The following is a 14173-nucleotide window of genomic DNA, read 5'->3' on the forward strand; positions in this document are numbered from 1 at the left end:
TGCACAAACAGATGCCCTGCCTGAGTTGATTTTAACTAGTCCTCATGTTGGTTTGTCTGCTTTCAGTCCCTCTATGCTCACTTCAATCTTAGGGAGGATAAAGCTTCCACCATTAGGGGAGACATCTTTGATTTCTGGAAGGAGCAAGCATCTCTGGGTGTGTATCTCAGCCCTGTCACTTCCTTGCAGGACTGGAGGGCAATGGCTTAACCTCTGTGCCCAGCTTCCTCATTAGTAACATGAGTGTAATCCACCAACATAGACCTATTATGCAGTTTGAATGTGGTCCCACGTGCTAGGGCTGAGGACTCAGTCAAGCTAATGCCAGTGTTAGTTTCCACAGAGGCAGCATGAGACTAAGGTATCCTCACCAGTGCAGGTGACCCCAACATCCTCATTGTGAGCGCAGTTGTGCTTCCCCCAGGGTGCAGCAGGGCAGTCAGACAGTGAAGCCTCTGTCCCCACACAGCCCACATCATCCAGCCAGATGGGGCCCGCGCCCCAGCCAAAGCGACCTGCCGCAGGGTCTAGCTGCCGGGGTCCCCCACAGCTCAGCTCGCGGCAGACCACAGCTGAGTCCCGCGTGTCCCAGCTATCGTCGCACACTGTCCCCCAGCGCCCATCATGCCACACCTCCAGGCGGCCAGAGCACCTGCTGGGCCCAGACACCAGGCGCAGCTGGGGTGACCCTAGGATAGGAAGAAAATGGAAAGCGTTAGGGTCAAGGAGCCAGCCCTCTTATTCTGCCTCTTCCTGTCTATCTCCCTTAGCGTGTGTCCATCCATTCCTGTATACAGGCTCTCCTTCATTCATGTGTCCTGCCTCCCAGGCAGCAAGTATTTATTGAGGCCTCTTCTGCCTTGGCCACAAGGGACAATGAGTCAGGTTTGGTTGGGTGACTTCTCAGAATTCTAAAGAATTACCCTGCAATCCAGAAATTCTGCTATTAAGGATAAGCTCAGAGCTGGAGAGATGGCTTAGTGGTTAAGGCATTTGTCTGCAAAGCCTAAGAACCCAGGTTCAATTCTCCAGTTCCCATGTAAAGCCAGATGCACAAAGTGGCACCTGCATCTGGAATTTGTTTGCAATGGCTGGAGGCCTCAGCACACCCATTCTCTGTCTGCCTGTCTGTCCCTCTTCTCTCTACTTGCAAATATATAAACTTTCTTTTTAAAAAATGATAAGGGGCTGCAGAGATGGCTTAGCAGTTAAGGCACTTGTTTGACCCTCCAGATCTCACATAAGCCAGACACACAAAGGTGAGGCAAGTACAAAGTTTCACATGCCCATTAGATGGCACAAGCATTTGGAGTTCAATTTCAGTGGCTGAGGCCCTGGTGTGGCAATTCTTTCTCTGTGTCTCTATCTCTCACTCACTTGCTCACTCTCTCTCTTAAAAAAAAATGATGAGCTCAAAATAAACTGAAAGCATATTCAAACATATAATGTTCATGGCAGAACTATCCACAATAACACAACAGCGGAAGCGTCACAAATGCTCTTCAGTGTGTGAGTGCATGCACAGAACATGATATCTGTCTAGGCAGTGACTTTGTGTATGTAACCTCAATGCACAGGCAAGAGAAAATTCAAGTGCCATGACAACAAATTGAAATGCTCAGCACAGCAGAGAAAACAATCAATAGAAGGAAAAGTCAACCTACAGAATGGGAGAAATATCCCCAAACCATAGGTTGGAGCTCAGTGGTAGAGCTCTTGCTTAGCATGTACAAGGTGGGGGTTTGCTCGCTACCACAGCAAGAAAACGAAATAAGAGCTTCCTAGAGTGCTGGAACACTGAGAACGTGACTTTTAAAAAAAATATTTATTTATTTATTTAATCTACAGAGAGAAAGAAAGGTGCAGGTAGATAAAGGGAGAGAGAGAGAGAGAATGGATGCATCAGGGCCTGTAGCCACTGCAAATGAACTCCAGATGCATGCGTCACCACGTGCATCTGCCTTATGTGGGTACTGGGGAATTGAACCTTGTCCCTTACGCTTTGCAGGCAAGTGCCTTAACCATAAGCCATCTCTTCAGCCCCCCAAGAATGTGAGTTTTAGCCCAAGAACAGATGTGATGGTTCATGCCTTGCATCTCAGCACTTGAGAAGCTGAGGGAGAAGTATCACTGTGAGTCCCAGGTCAGCTAGGGATAGGATGAGGCCCTGCCTAGAAAATGATTTTTAAAAGTGACTGGAGTACTGAGTAACACCTCGATCACACCTTCCAAGGCTCAGGGTCTAATGCAGAAGAGGTGGTGGAAAGAATTAAGAGCCAAAGGAAGGGTAGGACTCCTTACAATGTGCTCCCTCCAGACATAAAATGGCCTGGATATCCATGACCTCACAGTGCCTGACACTACCTACACAAGACCATCATAAGAGGAGGAAAAGATCATGACATCAAAATAAAAGAGAGACTGATTGAGATGGGGAGGAGATATGATGGAGAATGGAATTTCAAAGGGGAAAATGGGGGGGAGGGAGGGTATTACTATGGGATACTTTTTATAATCATGGAAAATGTTAATAAAAATTGAGAGAAAAAAAGAAAAAGATAAATAAAATTCAGGACTAGAGAGATAGCTTAGTGGTTAAGATGCTTGCCTGCAAAGCTTAAGGAACTATGTTCAACTCTCCAGATCCCTCATAAGCCAGAGGTACAAAGGAGGCAAGTGCAAGGTCACACATGCCCACTAGGTGGCGCAAGCATATGGAGTTCAATTGCTGTGGCTGAGGTCCTGGTAGGCCAATTCTCTTTCTCTCCCTCCCTCTCTAAAAATAAATAAATAAAATTGGGCTGAGGTCACGGCTCAGTCAGTAAAATGTAAAATTCTTGCTGTGCAATCATGAAGAATTACATGCAATCCCCAGCACCCAAATGGAAAGCAGAGCGAGGTGGTGCATGCCTAATCCCAGTGCTAGGGAGATGGAGACAAGAGGGCCCCTGGGGCTTGCTGACTAGCTAGCCGAGCTGAATCAGTGACCTCCAGGTTAAGTGAGAGACCCCACCTCAGGACGAAAAAAGGTGGGGATGAAGAGAGGAAGATCTTCAGTGTCAACCACTGACCTAACCTCGGGTACATACATGCATGTACACCCACACCCACACACATACAAAAAAAGAAAGACAGTAAGCCATATATTTAATAAGAGGTTGATCTCAAAAATATGTAAGTAGCCGGGCATGGTGGCACACACCTTTTATCCCAGTACTCAGGAGGCAGAGGTAGGATGATCACTGTGAGTTTGAGGCCACCCTGAGGCTACATAGTGAATTCCAGGTCAGTGTGGACTAGACCAAGATCCTGCTTCAAAAATAAGGTGGGGGAAGCTGGAGAAATGGCTTAGTGGTTAAAGCATTTGCCTGTAAAGGCAAAGGGCCCAGGTTTGATTCCCTAGGACCCATGAAAACCAGATGCAGAAGGTGACACATGCGTCGTTTGCAGTGGCTGGAGGCCCTGGATCACCCTGTCTCTTTCTCAAATAAATAAATAAACAATAAAATATTTTTTTCAAAAAGCCAGGCATGGTGTCGCACGCCTTTAATCCCAGCTTGTGGGAGACAGAATATTGCTGTGAGTTTGAAGCCAGCCTGAGACTATATAGTGAATTCAGCCTGGGCTAGAGTGAGACCCTACCTCAAAAATAAATAAATAAATAAATATATATATATATATATATATACATACATACATACATATATGATATAAGAAATGCTTATAACTTAATAGCAAAAATATGAATAACTTTATTTAAAATGGGTTAAAGACTTGAGTAGACATTTTCCCAAAGGGAACGAATATGAATATATATATATATATATATATTTTTTTTTTTTTTTCTTGGTTTTTTAAGGTAGGGTCTCACTCTAACCCAGGCTGACCTGAAATTCACTCTGTATTCTCAGGATGGTCTTGAACTCATAGAGATCCTCCTACCTCTGCCTCCCGAGTGCTGGGATTAAAGGAGTGTGCCACCATGCCTGGCTATATAATATTTTTCAAGAGACATGACTATATAATTCAGCACGATGTAAGCAGAGCACATTAAATCAAGCACAGTTCTTTCTGAGCAGGGGCTGGGGCACCTCTTTCTCATTTACTTTCTCTTTTTCTTTTTCTCTTTGCAAGAGGGTTTCCATGGGCCAGTCTCACGGCCATGGGCAGAGAGGGACTCACCAGCTTCTGGCCCAGGCTCTGGAGGAGCAGTAGGAGAGGCTGGAGGAGGTGAACGGCCTGCTGAGCCTGGGATCTGGCTCACTGTGGTGGACAGGGGCCTGGGTGCTGCCTGGCTGGGCGCTGACCTGTTGCTGTGCACTGCAGGAGCTGTGGGCTGCACATAACCCACAGGCATGCCTAGGATGGGGAAGAAGAGATTAGCGTCACCTCAAGAGCCGCCTCGTGCAGACACAGCCCTCGAGCCTTCCACATCCCTGACCTGGGGGCCAACGTCTAGGAGGAAAAAGTGTGAAGGGGTTGGAGCTTAGGAATTGAAAAAAATTTACATATATATATGTGTGTGTGTGTGTGTGTGTACATATAATATAATATATATATATATTAGACCAGCCTTTCATCCCAGCACCCGGGAGGCAGAGTTCGAAGCCACCCTGACACTACATAGTGAATTCCAGGTCAGTCTGGGCTAGAGTGAGACTCTACCTTAAAAAAAAAAACAACTTGAAAGGTGACTCTTGAGAGGGCAAATTGGCTTCCATGGGAAGCAAGAAAGCAGGGACAGCTGTGACAGGGCTAACGCTCAGACTTGCACCACTGGCATTCTCGGGCTGTGGGGAAGGCACCCAGTGCATTATGGGATGTTGAGCAGTGTCCTTGGTCTCAGCCCATTAGGGACCAGTAGCATCCCTCCATTATGACCATCAAAAATCAGACAATAAAGCCGGGTGTGGTAGCACACGCCTTTAATCCCAGCGCTTGGGAGGCAGAGGCAGGAGGATTGCAGTGAGTTCGAAGCCACCCTGACACTACATAGTGAGTTCCAGATCAGCCTGGACAAGAGTGAGACACTACCTTGAAATACAAAAAACTGAAAAACAAAGAAACAAACAAAAAACAGGCAACAGCAGGCCATGGTGGAGCACACCTTCAATCACAAGCCTTCAAGATTACATTTTGATGCCAGCATTTGGGAGGCAGAGGTAGGAGGATGTCCATGGGTTCGAGGCCACTCTGAGACTACATAGTGAATTCCAGGTCAGCCTGGGCTAGAGTGAGACCCTACCTCAAAAAAAAAACAAAAAACAAACAAACAAACAAAAAAAGATTAAAGTTTGAGGCTGTGAGTTTAATGCCACCCTGAAACTACATAGTGAATTCCAGGTCAACCTGGGTTAGAGCGAAGTCCTACCTCAAAAACAAACAACAGAAAAAAGATAACACCAATATCCCCTAGAGAGAACAGGTTGCCCCAATTGACATAGACCAAGACCGCAAATGTGAAGACAAGACGGGGCAAGTGAGGGAGGGGTTCACACAGAGGAGGTGAACAGCAACGAGGGATAATTCCACCCAGGTCCTTTCCCACCCACTCCGGGTGCACTGGCCCCTCCTTCCTTGAGGTCCCCACTTACCATCACACACGGCACCCGCATCCTCGCGATGGTGACAGTCATGCTGGCCCCAGGGCCTTGCTGGGCAGAATCGCAAGGCTGTCTCATTTCCCCGACAACGAAGATCATCCAGAATGATGGGGCCAGACCCCTCCCCAAAGAAGGCACCCCCTGGGGCGGCCAGCGCCCCACCACAGCCCAGTTCCCTGCAGGCCACGGCAGCATCACGAAGATCCCAGGCATCATCACACACTGATCCCCAGCGTCCACCGTGCCAGACCTCCAGGCGGCCGGCACAGCCGTGGGGGCCGTCAGCCAGGCGCAGCCTGGGCGCAGGACCTGAACAGAGCGGGAGGAGGGACAGCAGGACAGCAAGCTAGGATGCTTGAGCAAGTCCTGAGTGAAACCTACAGGGAGCTGGGGTGAGTGAGCAAGTCCTGAGTGAAACCTACAGGGAGCTGGGGTGAGTGAGCAAGTCCTGAGTGATACCTACAGGGAACCAGGATGTGAGATCAGGTACTCAGTGATATATAGTATGTGTCGTTAATAAGGGTAAGCAAGTACTATGTTGTATCTATGCGGAACTAAGATGACTGACCAGGTATCAAGTTATGCCTCTGGGTAACTAGGTTTGGGGAAGCGGTATTGTTTTAATATTATGATTTACTAGTAGGGGTCAGCAGGTACTGAGTTATACTGAGGAAACTAGGGTGAGTGCACAACCATTAAGTAACTCTGATGGGAAGCTAGTGGAGTTATAGGAACAAGAACGTCAGGGAAAGGAAAGGAAAGGGCTGAAGGAAAGAAAGGGAGATGGGGGCTGGAGAGATGGCCTAGCAGTTAAAGCACTGGCCTGTGAAGCCTAAAGACCCAGGTTTGATTCCCCAGTACCCAGATACACAAGGTGACACATGCATCTGGAATTCCTTTGCAGTGGCTGGAGGCCCTGGCATGCCATTCTACCTCTCTCTCTGTCTTTTTTCTTGATCTCTCCATCTCAAATATATATATGTATGTATATGTATTCTGGGCTGGGGAGATTGCTTAGTGGTTAAGGCGCTCACCTGTAAAGCCTAAGGACCTATGTTTGACTCTCCAGATCTCACATAAGCCAGATGCACAAAGGTGAGGCAAGTACAAGGTTGCACATGCCCACTAGGTGGTACAAGCATCTGGAGTTCGATTGCAGTGGCTGAGGCCCTGGGGCACTACTAATTCTCTCTCTCTCATTTTCTCTGCAGTAAAATAATATAAAAAGAGAGGAAGGAAGGAAGGAAGGAAGGAAGGGAAGAAAGGGTGATGGGGAGAGAACAAAGGAAGACAGGAAAGAAGGGAGGCCCAGCTCTTTGAGTCAGTCCCACCCAGGTCCAAACTGAGAGAAATTACAAGCTAACTAGTCACCATGCTGAGGTTGGGTTGTGACGGGCAGGTAGGGCTCTCTTGCGGGTGCCTTCACTCCACCTCAGTCTCTCTCCATACCCCTTCCTTCTTCCCTTCTCAGCTCCCTGATTGACCCACAGAAACAAGGAACCTCAGGGAAGGGGGTGTGGACCAGCTGGCCACACCTTGAGCAAGCTGGGCTCCTTGCACTCCCAAGCTTCCTCCATCAAAGGGTGGAGGAGCCGGGTGTGGTGGCGCACGCCTTTAATCCCAGCACTCGGGAGGCAGAGGTAGGAGGAATCACCTTGAGTTTGAGTCACCCTGAGACTCCATAGTGAATTCCAGATCAGCCTGGGCTAGAGTGAGACCCTACCTCGAAAAAAAAAACAAGGAAAAAAAAAAGCCTAGGAAAGCTTGCATTCACAGGAACAGAGTGAGGTTGCAGAGTGCCTGTTCTGACATCTCTGAAGTGGACCAGTGTCTACGGAGCCCGCTGCCTGAGATGTGGCCATTCACAGCCCTCATTCTTCACTCAAGGAACCAGACTCATGGGCTGGGGAGATGGATCAGCAGTTAAGATGCTTGCCTGCTAAGCTGAGCAACTGGGGTTCAACTCCCTAGGACCCATGTAAAGCCAGACGCACAAGGTAGTGCACGTGCCTGGAGTTCATTTGCAGTGGCTGGAGGTCCTGATACACCCATTCTCTATCTGCCTCTTTCTCAAATAAATAAATAAATAAAATATTTAAAAAAAAAAAAAACAGTGCTGGAGAAATTTCTTAGTGGTTAAGGAGCTTGCCTGCAAGGCTAAAGGACCTTGGTTCAATTCCCCAGGACCCACATAAGCCAGATGCACAAGGGGGCGCATGCATATGGAGTTCATCTGCAGTGGCTGGACGCCCTGGCACACCCATTCTCTCTCTCTCCCTCCCTCCCTCTCTCTCTCTCGCTTTTCCTTTTTCCCTGTCTCAAATAAATAAATAAATGAAATATTTTAAAAATATATTAAAAACAAAAAGAGCAGGCTCAGCCAGCTGAGCCTAAGCCTCTAACCCTGACCCTGCGATTTCCCCAGAGGAGCGAGGAAGCAAGTGTAGAGAGGAGTGGAGGGACAGATCGGGGGTCAGGCCTTGTGTGACTTCCTGTGCGGGGGCAGAGGTGCCTGGGGTCTGAGGAAGGCAGAAGGGACAGCCCTCAGTGCTAGCGCGCATACCAGTGCAGACGAGTCCAGCATCCTCAGTATGGTCACAGTTGCTCCGGCCCCACGGGCTTCGGGGACAGTCCCGGAGGGCCTGCTCTCCACCTCCACACCCCACATCATCCATCCACACTGGTCCTTCACCAGGCCCGAATCTAGCACCTCCAGGGGCGGCCAGCGCCCCACCACAGCCCAGCTGCCGGCAGGCCACTGTTGCATCGCGAAGGTCCCATCCATCATCACACACGGTGCCCCAGCGCCCACCGTGCCAGACCTCCAGGCGGCCAGCACAGCCGTGAGGGCCTGAGACCAGGCGCAGCCGCTCTGAGTTGGGGGAGGGGACAGACAGGTAAGGAGGGTGGCAGTGAGGGACATGTCTGATGAGCTTCACCCTCCCTCTTCTTCATTTGTCCACTTGGGGCAGCTAAGCCCAAGAGACAGCAGTGCCTAGGTCTACCTGCCATGACTGAAGCATGACAGAGCCACTGGTCTCCTGACAGAGGACAGGGTCAGGAAGAAGAGGGGTGGCCAGCCATGAGTCTATATTCCCAGAGTGAGGGACAATGTGCACATCTGCATCCTTGAAGCATCATGTCAGAGCCTGAGCTGGGCCTAAGGTCTTTCAACACCCAGATTTGGGAAGATGAGTGAGGCTTACCTTGGCGGGGGGCTCCAGATGTCAGTAAAGGGGCCCGCGTAGACTTGGCCTGTTTGGGGGGCCGAGGGCTCTTCTTGCGTGGGCCATTCTGGGGGCTCCCTCCTGGGTGGGGGGCTGGGAAGAAGACAGGTGATCCAGAGGTCAGGAGTTGAGCTGTTCATCTTTTCTGCCACCTGGTTGTCCATATGGGGCTCCCATATGATGGATTCCCAGGTGGCAGAGGAAACTAGCTCATGGGAAACCATCTGTGGCCTGGAAATCTTAATGCAAGATGTCCCTCTCCCACAGCTGAGCCCACAGGGAGCTCACAGGGTGTGGAGTGGGCAGCCTGGTCCTCTGGGCTCACCATGAGTCATGGGAGGCTCCTCAGAGCTAGGGCTCAGCTCCTCAGACAGCCCAGGCCACAGATCCTCATCCAGAGGGGATGTTGAGTCATCTCTAGAGTTAGCCACACGCTGACCTACAGGGCAGAAGGGCCAGAGCCAATGAAGTTGAAAGGAATTGTAAAGAGGCCTGAGTTCTCAAAGGCACAGAAGCATGTGACTGTATGGTAGAGGAACTCCAGAGGGAGGGGGATAGCTGACTATAGAAACTGGGGGCTGGGCATCCTCTGGGCTGCTGGACAGCTCACATTTGCAGGAACTAAGGACTTGGAGCCCCTGGGTCATCACCAGACGGGGGACACAAGGCCCCTTACCTGCACAGACGACGCCTGCATCTTCCTCGTGAGAACAGATGTGGGCCTTCCAGCCCCGGTGGGGACAGAGGCCCAGCTGCCCCTCGCTGCCCCGGCAGGCCAGCTCACTGAGCCACACAGGCCCTGAGCCCTCCCCAAAGAAGGCACCCCCGGGGGCAGCCAGCGCCCCACCGCAGCCCAGCACCCGGCAGGCCACCGCAGCATCGCGAAGGTCCCATCCGTCATCGCACACGGTGCCCCAGCGCCCACCGTGCCAGACCTCCAGGCGGCCGGCACAGCCGTGGGGGCCGTCAGCCAGGCGCAGCCGCTCTGAAGGGTGGAAGAAAGGCTGTGACCAACCCCTGGGTAGAGGCGCTCTGAAGCCAGGGAGCAGGGGGACAGTAGAGATGGGGGCAGTCTTACAGGGGGCCACCAGGAAGCCAGCTGTCCTGTAAGCTAAACCCTGCACCCAGAGTCCCAGATGCTCCAGGAGAAAGGCCTGAGGGTGACTCCGGGCCATTGCAGAGGTCAGAGTGGAGTAGGGTGCCTAGGTACCAGTAGGAGGGTGAGGCGGAACCTGGGATGGACAGACAGGAGGCTTGGAACTGGGCGAAGTCAGATGCCAGGAGGGTGGAGACACTTACCAGTAGCCTGGGTCCCCACCAGTACTGCTGCAAGGGAGGTCAGAGGGGACAAAATGAGGGGCAGGCCTAGAGGGGGCCATCCTTTCCTTGGCATAGGCCTCAAGCTTGAGCACACCAAGACACACCCACGCAGATTTCTAACACTTCTGAGCCAGAAACCCCATTGCTGGAAGTGGACTTTGGGTGGAGGCTGGGATAAGTTACAGGTCCCCGAGGCGGGTGGAGCCCCAGATGCCTGGCTCCTGAAGTCAGGGCTGGGGACCAGGCTGGATGGTGGGGAGAAGGGGGATGATCTCTCCTCACAGATCAAGGCTAGGGCACACAGAGGGCAGGTCCCCTGGATTGTTAGGATGGGACAGGCTGAGTCCCTGAGGAATTATGCAGGTGCCAAATGTCACGTTGTCCCAGAGAACCAGGGAATGGAACAGGCTCCCCAGAAGTCTGAGTCCCAAAACTGGAAAAGCTAAGGGGTCAGAGGTGGAGGCCCAGGCACCCTGAGCACCCACCCCCCAGGAATGGGTCACTCACCAAGGAGGCAGGCCAAGACCCTCATGTTTGCAGAGTCCAGAGCAGGGGTCAGGGGTGAAAGGGGGACAGAGGGCAGGAGAGCGGGGAGGAGGAGGTGGCCAGGGAGGAGAAGAGGGAGGGAAGTGCCTGCAGAGGCGCCCTGGACAGTGAGGAGAGGAGGAGACGGTAGGGCTGGAGGCTTTGCCAGGAGGGAGAGAGGCTTCAGAGAGGCGGCAGGGGACAAGAGGGGGGAGGGGGCTGGCCGCAGCTGAGGCTGGGGAGGAGGGGGGCGGGCAGGCAGGCAGGAGGGAAGTGTCCAAGTGCAAACACCCACACGAAGGGAGGTGGCCAGGCAGGCTCCAGCCGTCCACGCGCTCGGGGATGAATAGAGGGATGGAAGACTCAAGGAAGGGACAGGCCTGGATGTCTGGGGAACAGCAAGGATGGGGCACACCATCCTGCCTTCTCTTGTCCAGCCAGGGAAATGTGGCTGGGAGTGGGTAGATCTGGGACACTCCCGCAGTAGCAAGAGAGCTTGCAGCCAGACGTTAGGAGGGACGTTCTGGATTAAGAGACTGAGCAGCCCTTTCTCCACAATCTGAATGTAAGCCCCAGCCCCCATCTGAGGGAGGAGTGCCTAAACTGACAGTCACCAAAGTGAAGTTATGAGAAATGGGGGGGGGGGCAGTAATTGAGGCTTGGATCTTGATTCGACACACATTGGGTCCATGCATGCACACACACACACATACACCACCCTACCCAGCAGCTGTGAGGGGAAAATATTCTGTAATGGGGAGTGTGACTCAGAAAGCCTGGCAGGGACTGGGGCTACCCGTGAGCTCACTGCCTCTCCCCCCCCCCAACGCTTGCCCAGCAATTAATGTCAACTTGGGAGAGGAGGAGCCAGACAGAAGGAGAGGGGCCCAAGCGGCTGGAAAAGACATCAGAGAGGAGACGGGATTACAGCAGCTTCAGGCTTTATTAACAAATGGTGTTTAAAAAAAAAAAAAACCAGATGGGCCTGGAGGCCCTGTGCCTCCCCCACCTCCACCCACTCCCAGAAGGCCCGTCCCCCGGGGGGGGGGGGACCCTGCCACAGATGCTAATTCTTGGGGTAAACTCACATATCCACTTTGCCCTCCCCACACAGAACATGGCTTTGCAGACCTATTACCAGGGAGAGCTCTCAGTGCAGACAGAATCAGAAGCAGGGACAGGACAAGTTGACGTCTGATGGTCCCTGAGGGCCAAAAAGGGAAAAGGATTCATTCGACGGTGAGTTCAGACACCATGCTGCACCTGGCAGGCTGGCTGCTGAGTAGCGAGTCTCTTCCAGCACCTTGCTGCGGGCCTTGGTCCAGGGCCTGAGTGAGCTGGAGGAAGGGATACACAGCAGGGGCGGGTTCACGGCCCCAGAAGGCGTGGCCTACGGTCACAGGTCTTTGCTAAACTCCTTCACCAGAGTGTAGCCCATGCAGCCCCAGCCCCCCTCAGCCTGGTAGCCACAGCTCTCCAGTAAGCCTGCCACTCCCCAAGCAGCCACCGCCACAGGGACCACCAGCCGCGCCTGGGGCTCTCCCATGCCCCCGGCCCAGGCTCGAGCCCGGGCCTCGGCGAAAGCCAGCAGCCTCCTGCCCACCCCTCTCCGACGATGCCAGCGAGAGACAGAGAGGCGGGTGACTCGAGCCCCATCTCCTGAGTTGGTGCCAGGGGCCAGGGCCAGGACTCCGCACACGTCACCAGAGCCCCGTACTGCCACCCAGGGCCCCCCCAGGCCACCTGGTGGAGGCAGGGAGCCCCACCGGGCTCGCAGGCCCAGCTTCAGTGCAGCCACAGCCAGAAACACAGGCAGCAGGAGGGCCAGAGCGAAAGAGGCCAGGACGAAACGCAGGCCGCTGCTGGCGGCAGCCAGGAGGAGAAGGGCCGGTGGGCGTGTCAGAGCATGGAGGGCCACGCGATTTTCTGTGTCCTGAATGCCAGCCTGTGGGTGGGGGGTGGGGTGGGGCTTAGCCATGTATCACATTGAAGCCCCATGACTAGAAGACAAGACTGGAAGGACAGGCTGGGTGTCCAGGCTGGGTGATGAGGTGGTCCCAGTCTGGCACAGTGATTGTGAATGAATGAATGATGGATTTAAGAACCGTTGGAGCAACAAGTTCAGTGAAAGTGCCAGAGTGAGGTAGCAGGGAAGCCAGAACAGTGTGGAGTAATTGAGGTTGTGGGCATTTCTCGGGACAGTCTCGGGTGGGAGCTAGACTGGTTTAACTGGGCTGCTGAGTCGTGCAGACTAGGAAAGAACTGATGCTATGGGCCGGCCGGGGTCACCAGGCCTGAGCACTAGGTTCCCCCCCACACACCAACCTGCTAAAAATCCATGGCAACTGAGGCACTAGACAGAAGGACCAAGCAGAAGTAGCTTAGAAGGTCCAGATCCCTTCCATTAGGTCCCGCTGGCTAGGAGGGCAGGTGGCAGGCGGTGGTCAGAGCCCGCAGGGCACATCCCTAAGCGGTTGCGCAGGCTCACTAGTGTTCCTGCCGGCCTCTCACCTTCAGTATCTCCAGCACCAGGGGCTTCTCATCTTCCCTCATCTCCCGCACTGACAGGTGACTGGGGGCCATGGTGGTCCCCAAGCCGCCGGCCCACCCCCGCCCCCCAGAAGGGAGCAGGCGTCGTGCACCTGGTGAAACAAGTAGGTCCAGCGTTAGATGGGCACCTCTGTCCCGCAAGTCCGCGCGGAGGGGTGGGCTGCAGCGTCAAGGACTCTGGGGAGGGGGTGGGGCACACCTTGCATACCTAGAGACCTCCTCTAAGCTTCCCCGCGGGGTTCAGGGACGTGCCTCTCCACCCGCGGCGGACAGCCCTTGCCCGGGGGCCGCGCTGGCCCTGCCACGCCCCGCAGCCCCCTCCCCTGCCTGCGTCCTAGAAGCAAGGCCCTGCGAGCACCTCCGCGGGACGCTTACATGCCTGGACCAAGCGTGCGCGCGCGCTGGCGGGCGGGGGGGACGGAGCGAGGAGGGGGTCGCAGGCGGAAGTGACGCGCGCAGCTGGGGAGGGAGGGGCCTTAGCAACTGTTGCCAAGCCTCCCCGGCGGTGGAGGTGGGAGAGGGAAGGTGGGCGGGAAAAGGGCCGAGTCCAGCCAGCCGCGACCCTGCTGGAGGCGGATGGGAGGTGACCTGTCCGAGCCCGGGAGGGGGTGGGCGCTCGGGGAATGGAAGGACGCTGGAGGCCTGGGGAGCGGCGGGGAGCTGCTCGCGCGGCCCGCTTCCGGGCCCTCGCCGTTACTAAGCGACGGGAGCGCCCGAAGGCGGCGGCGGCGGCGGTGCGAGGGAGTCCAGCCTCATTGGCGCCAGGGCCTTCGCGGGAGGAGTCACGGGTGGGGGTGGGGGCGGCGGCGGCGGGGGAGGGCGGCGAGGTCAGCATCCCCATCCCCAGGGACCTCCATCTCGGACCTCCGCGGCGTCCGGGCTGGCCGTGTCCTTCGCGTTAAAAGTCTTCCCCACCCACTTTTCAGATGAGGGGAGGTGCAGTGTGAC

At 54.1% G+C, this 14173-nt stretch overlaps 2 protein-coding genes across 8 annotated transcripts in view; both read right to left on the reverse strand.

The window, feature by feature from the left end:
- The window catches only part of Ssc5d (scavenger receptor cysteine rich family member with 5 domains), a 30982-nt gene extending 20166 nt beyond the window's left edge, over window positions 1-10816 (reverse strand). For all 3 annotated transcript variants that reach the window (XM_045134060.1, XM_045134059.1, XM_045134058.1), the window contains exons 1-9: window positions 10658-10816; window positions 10130-10156; window positions 9507-9815; window positions 9156-9269; window positions 8810-8923; window positions 8167-8475; window positions 5595-5912; window positions 4183-4359; window positions 372-689 (exon numbers count right to left, since the gene is read on the reverse strand). In XM_045134060.1, the coding sequence (XP_044989995.1) occupies window positions 372-689; window positions 4183-4359; window positions 5595-5912; window positions 8167-8475; window positions 8810-8923; window positions 9156-9269; window positions 9507-9815; window positions 10130-10156; window positions 10658-10682 (1711 nt within the window). In that variant the 5' untranslated portion in view covers window positions 10683-10816. The remainder of the gene's footprint in view (window positions 1-371; window positions 690-4182; window positions 4360-5594; window positions 5913-8166; window positions 8476-8809; window positions 8924-9155; window positions 9270-9506; window positions 9816-10129; window positions 10157-10657) is intronic.
- Window positions 10817-11599: 783 nt separating this feature from the next.
- Nat14 (N-acetyltransferase 14 (putative)) lies at window positions 11600-13849 on the reverse strand. Of its 5 annotated transcripts, XM_045133629.1 has the most exons (4): window positions 13425-13547; window positions 13187-13317; window positions 12419-12620; window positions 11600-11879 (listed from the first exon to the last, which is right to left on the reverse strand). In XM_045133629.1, exons 1-4 carry the CDS (start codon window positions 13429-13431, stop codon window positions 11635-11637), a joined length of 585 nt encoding a protein of 194 aa, XP_044989564.1. In that variant the 5' UTR covers window positions 13432-13547; the 3' UTR covers window positions 11600-11634. The 5 variants fall into 5 exon arrangements, with proteins under 5 accessions (XP_044989564.1, XP_044989565.1, XP_044989566.1 ...); XM_045133630.1 differs by lacking the exon at window positions 13425-13547 and adding an exon at window positions 13601-13849 and having other exon boundaries at window positions 11600-12620; XM_045133631.1 differs by lacking the exon at window positions 13425-13547 and adding an exon at window positions 13605-13658 and having other exon boundaries at window positions 11600-12620.
- Between the last annotated feature and the right edge of the window lie 324 nt (window positions 13850-14173).

This window comes from Jaculus jaculus, chromosome 14, assembly GCF_020740685.1.
Source record: "Jaculus jaculus isolate mJacJac1 chromosome 14, mJacJac1.mat.Y.cur, whole genome shotgun sequence".
Lineage (NCBI taxonomy): Eukaryota > Metazoa > Chordata > Mammalia > Rodentia > Dipodidae > Jaculus > Jaculus jaculus.

Excerpts from the sequence above, each read along its gene's own strand:
- Nat14 (XM_045133628.1), bottom strand. Across the intron at positions 12,621-13,186 it reads TGGTGCTGGAGATACTGAAG|GCTGGCATTCAGGACACAGA; the intron begins GTGAGAGGCCGG and ends CCCCACCCACAG.